The 21303-nt window shown below is 42.2% G+C and overlaps 2 protein-coding genes across 5 annotated transcripts in view; one reads left to right on the top strand and one right to left on the bottom strand.

The window, feature by feature from the left end:
• The window catches only part of RDX (radixin), a 110782-nt gene extending 107148 nt beyond the window's left edge, over window positions 1-3634 (top strand). The window contains exon 16 of the mRNA XM_032167326.2: window positions 3146-3634. The gene's annotated coding sequence lies outside the window, so the exon portion shown is untranslated. The remainder of the gene's footprint in view (window positions 1-3145) is intronic.
• Window positions 3635-10927: 7293 nt separating this feature from the next.
• ZC3H12C (zinc finger CCCH-type containing 12C) overlaps window positions 10928-21303 on the bottom strand; it is a 78462-nt gene continuing 68086 nt past the window's right edge. For all 4 annotated transcript variants that reach the window (XM_032167323.2, XM_058446900.1, XM_058446901.1 and 1 more), the window contains exons 5-6: window positions 19733-19839; window positions 10928-18779 (exon numbers count right to left, since the gene is read on the bottom strand). In XM_032167323.2, coding sequence (XP_032023214.1) covers window positions 17383-18779; window positions 19733-19839 — 1504 coding nt within the window. In that variant the 3' untranslated portion in view covers window positions 10928-17382. The remainder of the gene's footprint in view (window positions 18780-19732; window positions 19840-21303) is intronic.

The raw sequence follows: 21303 nt of genomic DNA, 5'->3' as shown, positions 1-21303 counted from the left end.
TTGTCCATAAAAGAGGTTATTTCTTCTTTGCTTCTGAAGCTTAGTTTAGTAGGATATAGCATCTTTGTTGGAATTTCTTTGAGAATGCCATAAGAAGCCCCCAGTCTTTCCTGGCTTGTAAGGTTTCTGCTGAGAAGTTCCCTGTTAGCCTGTTAGTGGTGTTTGGTTACATGAATAAGTTCTTTAGTGGAGATTTCTGAGATTTAGGTCCACCCATCACCCGAGCAGTGTACACTGTTACCCAATATGTAGTCTTTTATCCCCCACCCTCCTCCCATCCTTCCCCCCAAGTTCTGAAAGTCCATTGTATCATTCTTAGGCCTTTGCATCCTCATAGCTTAGCTCCCACTTATAAGTGAGAACTTACGATGTTTGCTTTTCCATTCTGGAGTTATTTCACTTAAAATAATGGTCTCCAGCTCCATCCAGTTTGCTGCGAATGCCATTATATCATTATTATTATTTTGAGACAGAGTCTCGCTCTTGTTGCCCAGGCTGGAGTGCAGTGGTGTGATCTTGGCTCACTGCAACCTCTGCCTCCTAGGTTCAAGTGATTCTCCTGCCTCAACCTCCCGAGTAGCTGGTATCACAAGGGCACACCACCATGCCTGGTTAATTTTTGTATTTTTGGTAGAGATGGGGTTTCGCCATCTTGGCCAGGCTGGTCTTGAACTCCTGACCTTAAGTGATCTGCCTGCCTCGGCCTCCCAAAGTTCTGGGATTACAGGCATGAGCCACCATGCCCGGCTAATGCCATTCTTTCGTTCTTTTTATGAATAGCCCTATGCACATCTGTTAGCAGGTTTTATATTGGGCAGTGTGGTTTGACCTACAGGCCAGTGGATGGCACTTATGCGTAAAAGCCAGCTGCAGCCAACACAGATGGGTGTATACTTGATCCTTGTTACTGGAAGAAGCTCTCTTTTTTCCTCAGGCAATGGGTTGATCTGTGCAGTGCACCATGGTCCGAGCTCCCTGCTCAGCCCCCGGAAGGGGAGACCAAGATGGGTGGATGGACAGGACCAAGATAAGTGGGGCTGGACTAGGAAGGACTGCTTACAGGTCCCCTAATGGCAAGCATAAGCGCCAGTGCAGAGGAACAGGTCCAATGGGCAGCCACCAAGCACCCAGAGGTGTGCCTAGATATGGAGCTGGGAAACTTCTCAGCTCCAAGTTCTCTGCACAGGGAGTGGGGGCATCCTAAACTCCTACTCCAGGAGAGTGAGTGGGTGCTCCAGATTGCTGGAGATCTGCCTGAAGGATCAAAAATGGCCCCCTGCACCATGATCTCTGCTCAGGAAGTGTGGAGTGACTCAGGCTATCAATCTGGGTAGGAAGGTCCTCTATATGCCTGGAGATCTGCCTGGGCATGGAGCAAAGAGAGCGCCTCCTGTACCACAAACTCCATACAGGAAGGATGGGGTGATCCAGGCTGCTAATCCATGGAAGCAGGTGCTCCAAATGCCTGGAGGTCTCCCTGAGTGGAGCAAAGTGGGCCCTGCTACACCAAGGACTCACTCAGGAAGAGTGGAGCAGCTTAGGCTGTTAGTTCAGGTGAGCAGGTTCTCCAAATGCCTGGAGATATGTCTGGGGGTAGAGTAGAGAGGGCCCTGCTGTGCCACGATCTCTAAGGCACCCAGCAATTACACATGCAGGCAGTTCCAGGGTGCCAAGTTGGCTCTGACTACAAATCTTTTTGCCCACGAGAAACTGTGGCCGTGGCAGCCCTCCTTCCGCTCCAGGCGTGTGACAGAGGAGAGCACAATTCCAGTGCCTACTGCTGGGACACCTTCCACATTTGCTGCCCAGTTCTGGCTGTGGAGGCCCCTGCCCTGCTCCAGAGCAAACGCTCCAGTCTCTAACCTGAGACTAAAATGACTGCATGGCTACACTGCCAGGGTCACCAAAGCATGACTGACTTTGTATGAGCCTGGATTAAAAGTGGCATCCTTCTCTTGATCCCGGGTCTGGGAAAATATCTGCCACTTTTCCGTGTCCAGGCAGCTTCCTAAGTTAGCTCCAGGGCTTGGGAGAAATGCAATGCTCTCCCTTGGCCTGGGTTGTATGGAAACCCTGTGGAAAGATGGGCCATGAGGGACTCTCTGACCCTCCTAGGTTCTGGGGCGTCACTCACTTTTATTGGCTGGGCGCCATCATGGGGGCTGCCTGCCTACCTTCTCCTTGGGATCTGGGGTGTGTTTTGTTATGCTGGTGGATTCCCATTTTCCATCTTAAAGCTCACAGAATTGATCTTTATGCACTATTTTGCTATCTCCAAGTGGCTGAGGCATGCTAGAAGCCTGTAATTCACCATCTTGCAGGAAAAAAAAAAAAAAGAGTGATGAAGATTGCTTATATTCAGATACCAAAAAATGCATTAAGATAATGACAGGTCAAAGCACCACCTAGTCAAACCCTTTCTGAGGAAACAGAACATACTGAGCTCTCACTTTTCATGCCCTGTTGGCTGGGTTTCTTCTTGGCTCTCTTCTGCATAGGGCAGAAAGACTGCAATGTGTGTTTATCATTGGGATGCTCTGGTGGGAAGCTGAAGCCTCAGAACAAGAACCCACTTTTCTTCACCCGTGAATTGCCCACACCGATCAGGCTGGGCAGTGACCCATGAAGAGTGCTTCTGTAACTATCAGATGTCAGTCCTGGTCAAGTTCTTTTCCCAACTGTGTAAGCCCAAAGCTGATGGGTGGAGCAACACAAAGCGGGGAAGCTAGTCACTAATACTTAGGAAATGCATTGGTTTGGGGGGGGCTTCCCTCCTCCAGTGTGGATGCAACAGTCGTCAATCAGCACCAAACCCTTTCCCTGGTGGTCCACTCGTTTGTTTCCAGGCAGGTGGAATGAGTTGCTTGACTGGTGGGTTTGTAGCCTAGTCCTGTTCCTGGATTTTCCTTTGGGGAATAAGCTGTCTGCAGGAAGCATAAGCACCTCCATGCCATAGTCTGCTCTTCCATGCCATAGTTTCACAGAGGCCAGGCTCCCACCTGGGAGGGGCAAGTCTGGGGTTCAGTATTAGAAAGCCCAGTCGCCACGGGTGTAAGCCCACATTCTCTAGTGCTAGCTTTATCAAGGATGAAGGTGGTCTGACAGCTTCACTGTCTTCTTTTGCCCTGTTTCTCAATGGATTTAGCCCATGGTTCTCACTGGAATGTGCAGCAGAACTGCCTGCAGGAGTTGTGAAAACACACGTGCTGGGCTTCGCTACCAGAGTTTCTGATTCAGCATGTCAGGAGTGGGGCCCAAGAATTTGCATTTCAGACAAGTTACCAAGTGAAACCGAGGCTGCTGGACTGGAGACCACACTGAAGACCCAAGGAACACTTGGCTAAGAGAAGGCGTTCTGTTATTGTTCCCTCAAACTCCACAAGAACCCAATGTTCTCAAGGCTGTCTGAGTCAGCTGGGCCTCCTTTGCTAACCTGGGGCTGGCAAACAGTCCTCAGTCGGCATGAGTAATTCTTAAAAATCAATATCCTCTTCTAGCCCACGGCCTTGGGGAGAAACAAATAGTTATGGATTATCCTCATTTCTGTTCTATGCAGAAAGCAAGATGAGTCAACGGCAGCTGTACATCAGCCCTGAAATGGCTATTTTAAAACAGAGTTTGAGACATGCTCAGTTCTCCTTGGATAAAACCTTGTACAGCACTGTGCACAAATAAAGACTTTTTAATAATGATGGGCCTAGTGGATATTAATGACTTGTCATTGAAGTGTAAAAGTACAAACATTTGCAGGTTAGGGAACCGTGTGATGAATGCCAGTGGATTCAGGAAAAGGCCAGAGCAGAGTGTGCATCCCCGCAGACATCCCTAGTGCTTTTCTCAGGCCCTAGCCCTCCCTCCAAGGTCAGCACCGTCTCAGACTCTAATAGGTAGGTATGTTTTATCTGGCTTGAACTTTATATAATTGACATCATTCAGTAGGTACTATGTGTCATGTCTGCTTTCTTTTACTCCACAAATGCAATGAATTCCTAAAAATGTCTCTCCTCTGATCACCCTTGTTGTTGACCACACATCCTTCACTCCAGCCTCTGTGAGTGGGCTGCCTGCTGCACACCCCGCCTCCCACCTGCAACAAGTTTTTGCAACTTCCTGGCACAGTGTGGCTGTTCCAGTAGAGCCAGTCCCCTCTAGGACTTTCCCATCTCCGGGGCTTCCTTCAGGCCTCCCACCCCGATCAGAAGGGGTTTCCCTTCTTCCCTCTGCCCGTTTCCATCAGTCAGAGCAGGTGAGGCTCTACCACCCACCCCACAAGGCTTACACCTTAGAGGCCCATGCCTTGCTCTCTGTTCATTTGGGGGCATATTGCTCTGCACAGTCCCTCAGGGACCTGGATTTCCCTACACCAGGAGGAACATATGACCTCTTAGGCACCATGTCAGGGAGACAGAGGCTGGAGAACCCCACAGGGCTGTTCACCGCCTGGGCTTGGGAATGACACCTGTCTCTTCTGCCAATATTTCATGGTCAGAACTAGTCATGTAGCGAGTTCTCTTGGCTACAAGGGGGATGGGAAAGGCAGGAGAGCAAAGGGAAGATTTGGTGAACATCCCTGTTGCTGCCACAGTGCTCAGATCAACTCCGTCTCCAGCGCCAGATTGTCCATCATCCCCTCTGCCCTTGGGCTCTCATGTGCTCCCTCTCCCTCCCGTTATTCTACGGTATCTGTATCTTGCACACCAGTGGTCTTCCAGGGGACATGTCTGGGGACGTTTGTGATTGCTGAGATTTGGGTGTGTGTGGCACTGACATCTAGCAGGGATAGGCCTGGGATGCTGGAAAACATCCTATAATGCACAGGGCAGCCCTCCCAACACAAAGCATGGCCCAGTCCTAAGCATCAGTAGCAGCATGGCCAGAGCCCTGTCAAGTCCAGGGTACCATTTCACCTGGCGTAGGTCTTGCCTACTCCTGCTGAATTGCAACTCTGGGGAAAACAATCATGGTGGCCTAAAGCCAGGCTTGGTGACGGACAGTGGCCTGCTGCCCTGGCCCCTTCAGTGGGCCTGATGACTCCAGGAGAAATGCAGGACAGAAGTGACCAGGTAATAGAGCAGTGGCAGAGAAAAAAAGGTCATCTGAGTGTTATTTGTAATGGCTTCACCAGCCTTAAAAATATAGCAGATAGTCTGGGTGCAGTGGCTTATGCCTGTGATCCCAGCACTTTGGGAGGCAGAGGCAGAAGGATCGCTTGAGACTAGGAGTTGGAGACCAGTCCGAGCATCATAGTGGGACACTTTCTCTACAGAAAAATAAATTGGCTGGGCTGGTAGCATGTACCTGTAGTCCCAGCTATGTAGGAGACTGAGGTGGGAGGATCACTTGAGCCGAGGAGTTTGCAGCTGCAGTGAGCTGTGATTGTGCCACTGCGCTCCAGCCTGGGTGACAGAGCAAGAACTTTTCTAGTATCTATAGATACAGATATACATCTATTAATAGCAGATGGCAAGCCAAGTAGAGCTTCTCACCAGCAGTGCTCCTCCTTCCATGTAGACTGGGCACTGGGCTGCATCGCCACCTCTGAGAGGAGCTGGCAGGTCCTGAGGGTGTACACTCAGGCCTGTTGCACCCTGTACCCACTATTTCTTCATCAGTGCCTGTTTTTTAGTTGATGGTTGAACCAAGGTGTGGGTAACCCACATTAGCAAGCTTGAGTCATCACCCTTCACTGTCCTCACAGTGGGCTGACTTCTGTGGTCTGGCTGTGCCTAGCATTGGTTTGAGATGAGTCGCATTATAAGGCCAACTCTGCCATTTTCTGCTGCATGACTTTGGGCAAATCATTTAGCCTCCCTGGATTTTAATTCTGAAACCTGTAAAAGAATGATTTGCTCTCTGTAACATAGATATTTTATTTTATTCCTCCCCAAATACATAGAATCTGTAGATGCTCAGAACTCATCTTCAGTTCCTTCTGGTTTAATTAAATGCAGCAATGCTATTCATATGTCCTGTTACCCTGGACAGCCTGCTTACCTGGCCTTGAGGGATGGTTGTCAAAAGTTTTCCTAAAGGCAGAAATGAAGAGACTCGGTACAAGTTCTGAGAAACCTCAGCCCATGGCAATGAGGAACAGGATTACCCGAGAGAATTACCATTCTCCTATTCATTCATTCAATAAGTTGTCGTTGTTGTTGTTGTTGTTTGCGACAGGGGCTGTCTCTGTCACCCTGGCTGGAGTACCATGGCAAGATCTCAGCTCACTGCAACCTCCACCTCTCAGGCTTAAACCATTCTCTCACCTCAGCCTCCCGAGTAGCTGGGACTACAGGTGTGTGCCACCACACCCGGCTAGTTTTGTATTTTCAGTAGAGACGGGGTTTTGCCATGTTGCCCAGGCTGGTCTCAAACTCCTTAGGAGTTCAAGGAGCACAAGCTGTGGCCTGACAATCCCCTTCTAACTTCCTGCTAGGCCTCCAGAGCCTGGCGTTGCTCAATCCTTGTAATCCTTGATTAAAATATTCCCTGCGCCACCCCTCTCACCACTTGGCGTTTCCTGCTACCAATCTGGAAAACGGTATCACAAGTCTGTATATTAAGTTGTGAGAGAGATGGAGAAGGATCTTTTAAAGTCAGTTGCCATCTTCCTCTTTCCCCATCTGCCTACACTGCTGACAGGGTGATCGCAATGTCCCCAGGCACCCCGTGGCTGGGGGGAGCAGGAGGCAGAGTTGAGAATGCTTACCTTTTTGGATGACTCAGGGCCAGGAGATGATGGGGTGTGGAAGGCAGGAGCCAGGAGGGGTACTGCCTGGATGGGCTCTGGGGTTTGTAAAAGCTGGTGCTAGGCCGGACACGGTGGCTCACACCTGTAATCCCAGTACCTTGGGAGGCTGAGGCGGGCAGATCACTTGAGGTCAGGAGTTTGAGACTAGCCTGGCCAACATGGTGAAACCCTGTCTCTACTAAAAATACAAAAATTGGCTGGGTGTGGTGGTGCGCACCTGTGGTCCCAGCTACTTTCTTGAACCCGGGAGGCAGAGGGTGCAGTGAGCCGAGGTCGTGCCACTGCACTCCAGCCTTGGCAACACAGTGAGACTCTGCCTCAAAAAAAAAAAAAAAAAGAAAAAGAAAAAGAAAAAAAGGCTGGTGCTGGTGCACCCTCACCCGCACCCGCCTTGGCCCAGGGGCCTCCTGTAGTCCCCACTCCCGCCTCTCCCACGGCTTCCCACCTCCCTTCAATGTAGGCAATGATGTTGAGCTTGGACTAGAACAAGCATCTTGCTCCAATCCTCCTTGTCTAATTTGCAGAGTTTTAACGTGTATTGCATTCACTATGGCACAATGTGCTTTGTCCTTGTCTTGTTAATTTGGCAACATACAGAGCAAACCCATAAATCTCCTCCAGAGTTTACTGAATAGCTTTTCATGTAGTTACCAAATTGTATTTGCCATCTCCCTCAATCTTTTCACATGCATATTTGAAAGAATTATTCAAATGAATGATAATTATATCCTTGGAAAGTGGAGAGCAGTGGGGAGAGGGCTTTGAAGGCTGAGACAGAAAGCCTCGCCTCTGGCAGGCCCCCACCCCCACCCCAGGGGCTTAAGGGCGACCCTCTGCGCACTGCACCCACCCACCCAGATCTCTGGACAAGAGCAGGAAGTGCATTTAAACATTGTACTTGCCATTATTTCAGTGCTCTGTTCCTCACTGAGTTCTCCTGGGGAACTAGGAACGGAATCTGTTTGGTTGCCCAATTAAACTTTCCCATTTTTAATCTCATGGTGAATTTGTGCAAAATACAAAGCACGGGGAAATGCCAGTGGCAGCTGCTTCAGCATAAAAGGTGTTGTGTTTGCAGTGGGCATTGTCAGGAGTCTGAAAGCTAAATAGGCCTTCTCTAAAAACACCCTAGAACGTCCCTGAGCATGATTGGAAACATTAGAAATAAATGTACTGCCTTTTACTCTCCAGGGCTACAAAGAATGCTAGAGGGGAGACAAGAGTCCAGACTCTGAAATAACCTCCTTTGGACACAGAAGCTACCACTGTTGCTTATCAGAGGCCGCGGGCCCTGGGTTTTTCTGGGGCCTTAAGCAGTGAACCCTGGTCAGCTGGCTTGAGTCCCAACCCAAGCCCATCACCACAAGCCTCAAGACAGGAAGATCTCAGTGAAACCTTTCCTCTAATCCAAGTGACATCGTTGTCGCAGGTGTTTGTACATGAAAGCAGAGTGATGAAGCTGTGTGGGTCCACGGAAGAAGTAAAAATATTTTTCCTAGTCTCTCCCTGTTCCCAGGTAAAGTTATAGCATGTTCAAGGATGTTCATTTATAGCATAACTGGTTTCATTCCTCAGACCTAACTTTGTGTAGAATAACTCATACCAAAGGTGACTAAGGGCCCATTCCTAGCACTGCCTTGCAGCACACTGAAGTGGGAAAAAGAATTCTGAAAGCATGCATAGTGGGAATTGAATCATGAGGTTGTCTTTGAGTAAGTGCTTTTAGCTTGAGTCTTAGTTTCCTCATTTCTAAAATAGGGATAATGCTTGTTTCATAGGATTTTAATTTATGTAAATATATAGTACTGGACCCTCAGATGTGAGTATTCTTCCTGCTAGCCTTCTCTCTCCAACTTAGGAAGCAGCAGTTGTAAACTAGAAAGGAATGCTTAAGGGAAAAACAGTTGCCCAATGTCATCTGACATCTCCCCAGAAGTGTACATCGTCCACCTGAGACCACACAGCAGCTATTGCTCTGTCCAGGTTGGCTCTGTAGTTTCTTATGGTAAGGGACCGACATTCCTTTTCACTTAGGTCAGGGCTGTGTGCGGTGGGGAAGAGATGCAGACAGGTTTGCGGGGCGCCACCTTCAGGAGTAAAAGTGGAGTGCAGGGGATGTTAGTGATGCCGTCGGAAAACTGCTTAACTGTGAGATTCTGAAACCGTTTTGTAATCATCATTTGTTATTCCACTTTCCCTATTACAATGCAGATACAGAGAAAAACCCTTAAACCAAGAAGAGCTGAGTGATGGGAGTAGCAAGGAAGTGGGTTCTAAGAACTCTTTGAAGGTTAAAATACCACTCCTGAAATAGACCTCACCATTGAATATATCAAATTACGTTGATTGTTAGAATTCAAACTCTTCCACAGCATAACTATAGAGATAGGGAAGGCTCCATTGAGAACGCCTCAAAATTACTATGCATTTAAATACCCCTAGTTATTTACATTATAATGGCTGTCACTTATTGAACACACACTATGGATTTGCATGTTCAAAGGGTTTTACTTGTTTCAACTCATTTAGTCTTAACAACCCTAGGAAATGGGGGCAATTATTACTCTGTTTAGTAATTTGCCAATCTGCTACATGTATGATGTGTGGAGCTGGGTGTGTACTCTTAACCCAAGGCCGATGACTGCACCTAGAGGGGAATACATTTTTTTAAAGGTTATGTTAAAAATCTTTAAAAAGGGAAACCTTTAAAATGTTTTAAAAAATTAAAAATCCTTTAAAAACACAAAAATGAAAACCATTAACTCTAAAACAGCAACAGAGGCTGAGGTGCAAAGGCTAACAAATAAGGATGTTTAACTAACGAGAAGCCCAACTGCAGGCGTTTTGTTTTGTTTTGAATAAATTCACTATCATAGTTGCTTTTTACCAAACTCCCCTTCTCACATGCCACTTCATTCATCAATGAGTATTAACCCATTCTTCTTACCCAATGGTATAGGTGGAGAAGAAATAAAGTCCTTATCCCAGGTAACACTGTTGCCTAATAGAATATTCTCCTGGATTCCTGGCTCAGCCTGTGGAAGTACCTGGGGAACTGTCACACCTAATGCTTATTTCGAATATGCTGACTCTTCTGTCCACAATCAAACATCAATAATCAAATCTGCTGGCAGAGCCAAAATAAATGGTCTAAATCCATAAGCTCGCAGTTACACAGCTTAAAGTAATCAAGTGGGGGAAAAAAGAATACTTAACAATGCAAATAGAAATTTTAGGGAAAAAGAAGAAAAGCAAAGGTCCAAAAAGCAATGTAGGAAGAGAAACCTGCTCTCTGAAATAGTGGTTCTCACGCAATGACACGGAACGTCCACATGCTAAATCACGAAGATCATGACCATACGGTGACTGCATCGGAAACAGAGTATTTCATTAATAGAAAATTATTAGGACAATTGGGTCAGGAAGACGCTGCTGTCTAGAATAGTCAGGATACAGCGAAGATTGCTGTTTTACTTCAGCAAGAACAGGGTGGATGCCGCATTGTATTTGTTTGCATCTGTCCTTGAGTCATCCTTACGCCCACGGTCATCACCACCATGTAGCTAGTGACAATAAGCCTGTGAGATAGGCATTCTGATCATTTCACAACTGTGTATGAAAAAGACTCTGAAGAGAATTTGCCCAAATTTTACATAGTGTGTCTCATATATATAGTTACCATAGTAATACGTGCAGGAATGAGATTCAAACACAGCCCTGGAGTACCTGACAGCTGTCTGCAGTCTCTCCCAATCTGTGCAGGAATTTCACAGAAGCAGAGCATTTCCCCACAATGATCTAAGTTTTCCGGCCTCAACTATTAAAGAGATAAAAATTTCAATTTCTGTTCATTCAAATCTATTCAATTTATTTTTACAAACAAAATGCTTATTCCTGCTGGCTATGTGGGCCTGTACATTCCAGGCCAGCTAAAGGAGTTAACTTGAAACGGGATGTGTGGACCCTCGTTCTCTGTGCCCCACTACCTGTCAGGGTGTCATGGACATCAGGGCTCAAAGTTTTGTGCATCCTAGTAAATACCACTACACCAATATGAGTCTTTTTGATACATTTTTTTTTTGAGACGGAGTCTCGCTCTGTCACCCAGGCTGGAGTGCAGTGGCGCAATCTTGGCTCACTGCAACCTTCTCCTGCCTCAGCCTCCCGAGTAGCTGGGATTACAGGCATGCGCCATGAAGCCCAGCTAATTTTTTTTTGTTTAATTTTTAGTAGAGATGGGGTTTCGCCATGTTGGCCAGGCTGGTCTCGAACTTTTGACCTCAAGTGATCTGCCCGCCTTGGCCTCCCAAAGTGTTGGGATTACAGGTGTGAGCCACTGCGCCCGGCCTTTTCAATACAGTTTAAATCAACTGGCAGCCCTCTTAATCAGAAAAGAGGACGTCCATGCCATCTAGCATTATCTTACAAACTCCCTGGACGAGGTCCCTACCAACAATACTCTTAGCCAGACACCTGATGATATTTCAAAAGCACGGGGAACCAACACTATAATCATGGGTTCAGGAAAAAAAAACCACTCTCATCATGCCTTAAGTTATGTCTAGTTGTCTTTGACATTTAATTTCAATTTTCATAGGAATTAATCATGGCTCTAACATTGACATTGATACTGACCATGTGTTTATCTTACACAATGCTCATAATGTTAGCCACTGAATGCAGGCAAACTAGAGAAGTATGATGCTTTCATTTATTTAGCATCTATGGTGCCATATGAGATCAATTTCTTCATTAAAGAAAAACAAACCAGCATAAGAAAAACGAATTAAAAAAATTTTTTTCTCAGTGGCAGAATCACATAGCTGTTTTGATACAGATTTCCAGTAGGTCTAAAATACTGCTTTGGGAATTGTAAAGATTCCATTACAGAAATACACAGAACAGAGGATAAATACAATCACATTAGTTTATCAGATGGTTGCACTAAACATCCTTTGCCTTACTTTTCCTATAAGAAAAGTTCGCAGGATCAAATAAAAAATTCTACTAGCAGCATACGACTCTGGTTTGGGAGGAAAAAACCCTGAAAGGAAAAGATAAAATCAATAACCTGGTACACTTGCAGTGAAATGCTTTGTCTCTGCAGAAGTTTGCACGTTTGTGAATATTTCACATAAGGTAAGAAATTTATAATTTCAAAAAAACTTAAGAAATTTGAACACATATTCTTCATAAAAACGAACGATTGCTTTTCAATGCCTTTTTCCCTTGGAACACAAGCTGCTTTAAGAAAGGTGGCAAAAGCTTTAAAGAACAACATTTTGTTATTCATCTAAAATACTTGGACAGAAAATTGGCAAATTTGGTACATGGTTCAAGAAGTAAAACGTTACGGATTTTATAAAACTAAGTTAAAACATGCACATTTTCTACTGCCAAATGGCCAATACCTTAAACTGTCTTTAAATCTAAAAGACTAAGGATCTTCGGGGAAAAGCCACTTCTAATACATAACAGTAACACTGCAACAGGAGTAATAAGTAAGTTAACAGAAAGTATTAAGGAAAAACGAAGTAACCACTTAAAAAACAATAAACATTGTTAAAACCTAGAGTTGCATTCCCATTTTAAAAGAAAGTTTAACTATTTAAGTGGATAATGATGTTCATGCTGTTTAAATGTTCTTATGAAAATGATTATTGATGCAACACCCGGTATAAAGCACTGTGAATGAACATGCTCAGCAGCGTGTACTTCCAATGAATTCAAAATTACATATGATCATATGAAGAACATCATTCACCAAGGACAGTCCCAAGGCATCTAAAAATCCTAAAGATCTGGACAAAGTAGAGATACATTTTATTTCTTATAAAGAGTTACATTGTAACATGCCACTCACATTACAGCTACAATTATACTAGTCACAATTTTTAATCTTACAGAATAAAGCTATAGCATGTGAAATTACAATATATTTATCTTCTTTAAAATCACTTTTAAAGAATGGCAGATATGTCATTTATTAGAAGCCAAAACCAACAGAAAAATGTAACTGGTAAATGCAGCCAAAATGTATTTGTGGCTAATGAAATGCTGCAACAGATTTTTTTTGGTCCATGAGACTTTTAAAAAACAAAAGGTTGGTAAGGGATTCCCATTTATCAATAGAAATGAGAAGTTCATGAAAAAAATTCAATACATATTAAAACATTTTAACAGAGTGCTTTTTTTGTGGCTAAACACAAGAAATATCTCTAATAAATAATGAGTGTAAACAGGTAAAAAAACTCAAATGAATTAAGATGCTTTAATATGAATGTCTAACAATCCTCTTTTGAAGGACATCAAAAACCACCAGATTTTCTTTTAATGTCAACTGAAATGCAATTATGATTTCTTCTATTAACATATACTAGGATTTACTGCTTGAGATCAGCAAACTATGGGCCACAGGCCCAATCTGACCGGCTTCCCGTTTCTGTAAATAAAGTTTTATTGGAACACAGCCACACTCATTTACATGTTATCTGTGGCTGTTCTTACGCTATAAAGGCAGAGATGAGTAGTTTTTACAATGGCATTTGAAGTCCATATGATTCCTGTATTATTTACTATCTGATCCTTTACAGAAAAAGTCAACCCCTGCCCTAGGGGGCTAAGATAGTGTATGTTTCTTTACTTTTATTAACACTCTGTTTTCTCTTATTCTAATGCATGTGTGTAATCCATCTCTTTTTAATACCTCATTTTATTTGTTGTTGTATACCTTGGAAACTTAACTGTTAATACCATCTTTAATATATTTGGAACATAAGCATATGTCCAGCCAGAATCTGTTTGATTTCAGGTCACGTGGGAATTCTCTAGGAGTTAGATGACAATTAAATGGGTGCACTACACACCAAAAGAATGGCCAGAAAACTGTACATCTTATTTTATATTGAATAAGGAAGTTGCAAAGCAAAAAGAATAATGAAAACCAAAGATACTTTAAAGTAAATACCATTGTAAATCAGAGGGAAAACAGCTTGAGAGTTTTCAAAACACACACACACACACACACACACACACACACACACCCAGAGCCATCCTCCCACCTGTCACAAACTAAGAGCTATAACATAAGCAAAGTATATTTGTTTTATAAATATATTATGTCTATATACATATAGATACATCCATAAGACATGTTAAATAATTATTTGTATAATCAATACTACTTTAAGTTTTTTGTGTATTTTAAAATTACACATTCTATTAAAAATATCAAAATAATTCTTTTAAAATACCAAGAATAAAACCAGTGAAGAACTGCTTTCCATCCAAGTGGTTCTAAATCTTATCATTGGCCATCCAGACCCCAGACTTGGTCGTTCACCACTCAAAGAAACATAGTTTAAAGTTAGCCATCAGAAGCACTCCCCCCAACCCCCCTTTTTTAATACCTCATAACAAATACATATTTGTGTATATAGATATATATAAAATACTCCAGTTATATTACATATTCTCATAAATGAATTTTCATAAAAACACAAAGTTCAAGTTTCCACCAGTATCAACTATATTATACTGGTGTGCATTTCTTCCAAATGTGTAGGTCAATGACAAACTCTTATCAGGATATATAGAGAGATCATAAAAACAAGACTGAAAACGTTTGTATCCCATGCAAGAAAGGAGGAAATACTAAGGGCCAGTATTTGGCCAGCTGGGTACTATTCCCTCTGGACTAAGACACAGAGACAACAGACTGGCTAATTACTGTGTAAAGTACAGTCAACTGTCAATTATTCAGGGGCAAAATACTCCAGTCTGAATCCTTTTTGTTTTCGATCTGTTGACTATTTCTGGCAATTTCACTTATTAACACATCTCTCTGGTTATTTATTAGCAAGTCTGGTAAAAGATTTGGTTAGAGAGAAAGTTTTGGCTAAAATGAAGGCTTGTGATCAGCTATGGATTTAATTTAATGATGGACTCCTTTGACTTATTGCTTTAGATAAGTAAGAATTGGCTATACCTAAAGTCTGCCAATTATCTCATTCTACAGCTCTGAACGCAACATTGGTGCTTCAAAAAAAGGGGACAAATTGTCCTCTTCACATAAGAAAACTGCTATTTTTAAACTCATAATTAATTACACTGAAGGATTTAGTGTGGGTAGTTCAGAGCTATTCACTTCAGTAGAGGTGAAGCTGGCTACACTATTTTCCCATAATTTAAAATCCATGAGGCAATGACAAATAGTCAGCTAATAACACAAGAAGGTCAAATTCAAAGTGTCACACACATCTCACTTAAGATCTCATTTAAATAAATGTAGTCAAGTTTGGCAAATGTTCAAATAATTAAAATGGTAAAATGAACAAAATGGAAGCAAAACCTACATGTATAATTTAAAAGAGATTTCATACTAAAAAAAGTCTCAGAATATGACTAAAATAAAAGATATTACACATTTGTAACCCTGTTTTTGGCAATGAGTTAGCCTCTACATTTAAACTTGCTTTATAGTGACCAACCAAATCAAGGAGAACAATTTCACATGTGAGTAGGGTTGCTTTCAGACAGACACCACTCAGAATGGGTTGTGTGGCCTCATCCATATTATTTCTGGGTACAGATGAGTGCCACACTCATTTCAAACACAACAGCAATAATTGTGTAGAATACCACTTTCCTGAATTAAGTTTGCTGAACACGGTTCAGATTATTGGTTATGTCAATATGCACAATGCCTTTTAGAAGCATTTACTGTATACCCAAATCCTACTTCGTGCAACACACGGTGTCACACAAGTAGTGAAAATGTTATCCTAGTCAAAGGTGCTTGGACATTATTTTCAGGCAGCATTTTACCTTTATTTTAAGTTCACACTAGGTAAGTTTTAGGAGAAAGAAAATGCCAATAAATTTATTTAATGTGTTTTAATATATTATATAAAACTAAGACAGACACTTTTATTTATCTAAATTGTTATTTTTATTTTCTAACCTATTCTAGACCTCAATTTTACTTTAAAAATTTGTATTTAAATAAGGGATAAAATGTTGCCCAAAAGTCTAATCATAGTTTACGTACTTGTGTTTTAACTAGATCTACAAATCAAAATAGTTCTTATAGTTAAAAAGATACAATTTGTATCAACAGTAAAAGGTACTTTCTGGTTTTTCAGGGCTTCACTTCAAACTGTAGCATGTAGAATAATCAGAATAGCCAGGGCATCTAAGCAGACTACAGAAAAAGATCTGAATGCGTCTGTTACATGAAGTACAATTCAAAACCTGGACGCAACAGTCAAGTGATGTCAATCACACAACTGTCTGCCACTGACTGCAAAATCTATCTTCTACTCTGCAGAAATGTATTCACCGCTAGCAAAACCCATGACGTTGAAACCAGAAATATCCCTTACTAATACTAGAACAGACCTTAGTCTGTATCTAAAACTACACTATTTGTGGCAAGAGTCTGGCCTTAATAATATAACAGGCCCCCCAAGAAAACTACCTTCAGGAAAATGGAAAATATACAATATCTTACAAAAATTTTAAGTTATCATTTACAACTCCTCCATCACCATTTCTATAGTGCAGTTATCAAGAAATGTTGCATATCCTCAACACATAAACCCACCTCAGGCCAGCCTTGATAAATAGCAGGAAAGCTAGAGTATGTTAAATATAAAAGTTGCATTGTGAATAATTAGATTCATTAAAAACAGGCAAGTGCTGTGAAAGGGTTATTTTATCCAGTATTGTTGTGCCCCAAAACAAAAAGACAGACATATTAAAAATACAGGTTAATGGAAATCTAGGAATTCAATTCCACTTCTACTGTCAAGAAGCACATCATAGCTGGATAACAAAGCTCTAACCTGTAACAGTTACAGCTTTTGCCTTATTCATTTTTTAAAAATGGAAATATTTTTCCATTGATTGCATCTGCTTTCTTTTAAATTGACCGTATTAAATTAACTAATTTCTTAACAGAAAAAAAATCCAAACAAAAATAACACATCGAAAAGTGCCATATTGTAAATCATTCTAATATATATATACTGTAACCCATTTCAACATAAAACTGGTAACTTACATTTTGTTTAAAATATAAAGTCAGTGCTGTAGTATATCTTTGTTTCTATAAATAATGATTATAGCACAAAGAAGCCCACTTTCCCCAAATAAAAATAACTTAAAAAGCTGTAAAAGAGTCTAACTAAGCTTGGCTCGAAAAAACAGTTTGCTAGGTGTAGTCAAATGTCCCACATTCTGAAGGTATTGTAATTGCTTGCAATTGATAGACAAACACCAAGTTAATAAAACACAAAACAAGGATAAAAAGTGCTGCATATAAACCCCTGATGCACCAAAGATTAATATCAAAGATCACAGATACATCTATTAAATCAAACTGGAAAAATTTCCAGCCAAGGATATAGCTTTAAAAAGGAAATGTTAAAAAAAAAAAAGTTTAAATGTAAAGCAATCCCGTGATACTTCCACCATGTGGGGCTATACATACAGATTCCATGATACAGTATTTCACATAAATGGATACTATATAACCTCCTTGCTGAGAAGGAGATCACATGTGCTATTGTAGCAAACCTCCCTCAGCATTTGAGCTGAACAAAAAACTACTAAACACCACAAAGATGCATCATCTTTCAATAACCCAGCTGGGATTTCTCCACTAAAATGGCTGCGGCGAGCTGCTGGGCGTCTGTCATGTGAGGATTCCTTTTCATGACAATTCTCACAAGGTCAGGTGGGAAGATGTTGCACAAATTGATATAAATCTTTTCTCGGTTGTCTTGATACCTCGGGGGATCTTGCGGCATTCCACAGTATGGGATCCGCCAGGCTGGCTCCTGCTGCTCAGGGAGGCTCTGGAAAGTGAACTGCTCATAACACGGCTGTGTGGAGTTATCGGGCAAGGAATAAGTCTGCCGGTACCCATAGGCGTCGATCCCATAACCTGGCCTCTCCCAGCTTCCCAGGCCTTCCTGGCGGGAATAAGGCTTTCTTTGTCGTGAAGGAGAACTGTCATAAAGTCGAGAGTCAGAGATGCTGTCTATTCTCGTGGCCACCAAGGACCTCCCTAGGTGTGGTGCCTTAGAGTGTGCTGAACTTGGAGGAGAGGGGTAGTCGCCAGGACAGCTGGACCGGGCGCCCACAGCGGAGTGCTGCAGGTGCAGAGCCAAGTGCGGAAGAGGAGGCTTGTGATGGAACTTTGGTTCTTCGTGACTGTAACTTTGCCCTCTGGTCAAGGGGTCGTGGAAATTCTGCAGGAACGGTTGAGGATTAAGGCGGCTGTGAGGGTGCATGTGTTGACACTTCAAATTCTCCTCTAGCTGTGGGTCGGGCGAGCTGACATAGGACCGGTCATTGTAACCCACGTAGGAGTCACTGCTCCCACAGCTCATGCTCCCTTCACTGCTGCAGTCAGAAGCTACGGAACTTATTCTATAATCTGTGTCTAAGGAGAAACGCCTTTCAGGGCTTCGTGGGCCTGAGAGACTCAGATTTGAGTATGCATTCAACATGGAATAATATCCGATGTCGACAGGTGAGTCACATTTTGGATACTGTTCATAAGGCATTGGCGTTCCATGATTTTTGGTTGCCATCATCATTGAAGGATATTGTCCCTGTGGTCTTTGATCCTGAGGTGGGAAATGAACTCCAGATGGAAGGCCATTGCTTAAAGATGTAGTGCTTTGGGGTTTTGCAGTAGAAGTAGCTGGGATGCTAACTAAGGAAGGTACAGACCTGGTTTCCAATTTGTTTTTGGTGGGAAGCTTTTCTTCTAGGTCTTGGTAGACTTGAGTCCTTATGCTTGGATCTGATTGCCTCTTTGGAGCACCTCGTTTGACATCAGAAGTGCTATCAGCCTTGGTGCTACAAGGAACACTGTTGCTTTTCACCAGTCCTCCTTCGTTTGCAGTTTTGGCTGCCGTATTTCTAGACATGGCACGGAGTTCATCAGCCACTGACCGCTGTGGCTGACTGCCCCTTTCGGGATGGTAATATTTGCACTTGTGTCCATAGGTACACTTCTTTCCTAAGAAGAGTAAAATTAATTAGGCAAAGGAGCATACCGTCAGATCCTGAAAACTCAGTTTGGCCCTATGATTTTAACTTGTAGAAGAGACAACAATAGAAATGGGAGCTGTGCTAAGTGTCACCCTGTTCTTTACTCTTGAGAAATGTCACTTCTCATTTCTTTACTATCAAGAACAGGAGGAACTTGGCCGAATGAGTAATAATCACCTCCAGAACTTTTTTTTTTTTTTTTGAGACAGGGCCTTGCTCTGTCACCCAGGTGGAGGGCAGTGGTGTGATCTCAGCTCACTGCAACCTCTGCTTCCCGGGTTCAAGCAATTCTTATGCCTCGGCCATCTGAGTAGCTGGGAGTACAGGCGTGCGCTACCACGCCTGCTGAATTTTTTTGCGTTTTAAGTAGAGACAGGGTTTCTCCATGTTAGCCAGGCTGGTCTCAACTCCTGGCCTCATGTGATCTGCCCACCTTGGCCTCCCAAACTGCTGGGATTACAGATTTGAGCCACTGCACCCAGCCACTTCCAGAACTTTTGGCTAATACCTCCGTGTCCTCAACTCCTACCTGCCCCTTCTCTTCCAGTAGGACTTTATAATTAGGTAGGAAATTCTGTTTTGAAGAGCACAGTGTACTACTGTAGGGCGATAGAACCATGCTCATCTGATTTGTATCTAGATGAAAAAACTCCAAATTTTTCTTCACTTCAAAACTAACTTCCTGTAGAATTAACAGTGTTTTTTGAACCATGTTTTAATATAAGGAAATGCATTTGTATTGAATCCAAACAGGTAAAAATAATTCTTTTTCATGGCTAAGACGTTTTCTGAAATTTAATTGGAATCCAAAGAACTGCATATTATGCCATCCAAAATTTTAAGTGTTTATTTTTGTTAACAAAAGTTTAATAATATATTGTGTTCTAAAGGCATATACCCAATATTCATAAAGCAAGTTACCATATGGACAAGGCTGCTTTTTGTGTTCAGGAACAATAGGTTTCTTCCTCAGAAAATTATCCAGACTGGGGCCATGTCTGCCAAGAGGGTCATCAGGGGGCATGAACCTGTCATGGAGATAATAAAAAAATGATACCTAAGTAGGAGGCTGATAATTTCATTCTAAAAAGAGTACAAAGATTTGTTCCCTCTATAAGGAATTTTTTTTTGCAATTTTAATCCAAGTGTTTTGATTCTATGTTTACAGAGTAAAAAAGAAATCAGTAAATGAAGTTCTCATTTCTGAAAATTGAACTGTTTCGAGCTGAAATTGTATTTGTTTTAATTCAAGTAAGTTTTGAGTTGAGCATGTCCTATTAATTCTTCCTTCCTCTCAGTCTTGGGATTTTGTAAGGGTTTTAGAAAACGATTTCAGTGACACTTTAGGAGAGCTTTATCAACATACACCTCATGAAGTGGATTGCTGCAGGTGGGGTGAGGTGGAGCACCTGAGAAGAAGGGAGGAGGCTAGAACACAATGGGAAGGTATAAACTTACCAAACGCTGGTTAGTACCAGGCACTTTACACACTACCCCACTACCCCATGGCATCCTAACCATGATCCCACGAAGTATTAGCTCTATTTTACAGATATGTAAACTTTTCTAATTTAGGTTTAGATAAATTAAGTGATTTTTATCCAATGTTGCATGGCACAGTCAAGATTCAATTATATCTAACTCCGATCTATTCTCTTCCCCTATTTGAATGCGCTTCTCGGTTGAGATAGAAAAAAATGCTAAGGAAATAAACCTACTATTTTGGATGGACTAATAAAGAAGAGAAGGATTTATGGCATGAATAATGAAAAGAAGTTATGCTTGAAGAATTCTGCTATTCATTATATCACCATTTGAATTTAAACCCAAGTATTTACCTATAAAATGTGAATAATGGGAATAATGTATGAATCCTTATAGGAGTGTCAACATGGCTGAGTAGTAACACTTAGCAACCACAGTGTTTATTATTATAAAACAATATGGTAACATTACATGTTACAAAACAAGATAAAGTCACTCAATCCCACAATCTTAATACAATTACTTTCTAGGTCTGTGTTAGATTTAAGTCATTTTCATTGTGCACACATCATTTTACATGGCTTTAATCAAGCACAAATATAATTTTACACTTTGTCTTTTTAACATAAAAAAACTTTCCCATGTTTCTTAATAGCCTTCATAATAATTCTTTTTTTTCTTTTTGACACAGAGTTTCGCTGTTTTACCCAGGCTGGAGTGAAGTGGTACCATCTTGGCTCACCGCAACCTCCACCCCGCTGGGGTTCAAACAATTCTCCTACCTCAGCCTCCCAAGTAGCTGGAATTACAGGCGCCTACCACTATGCCCAGCTAATTTTTTTTTTGGATTTTTAGTAGAGACGGGGTTTCGCCATGTTGGCCAGGCTGGTCTCAAACTCCTGGTCTCAGGTGATGCACCTGCCTTGGCCTCCCAAAGTGCTAGGATTACAGGCAGGAGCCACCACACCTGGCATAATTCTTTTTTTCACAATAACTCTGAAGAGCTG

The sequence above is a fragment of the Hylobates moloch genome, unplaced genomic scaffold (assembly GCF_009828535.3).
Source record: "Hylobates moloch isolate HMO894 unplaced genomic scaffold, HMol_V3 SCAFFOLD_11, whole genome shotgun sequence".
Classification (NCBI taxonomy): Eukaryota; Metazoa; Chordata; class Mammalia; order Primates; family Hylobatidae; genus Hylobates; species Hylobates moloch.
This window is presented reverse-complemented; position numbering and strand designations above follow the sequence as displayed.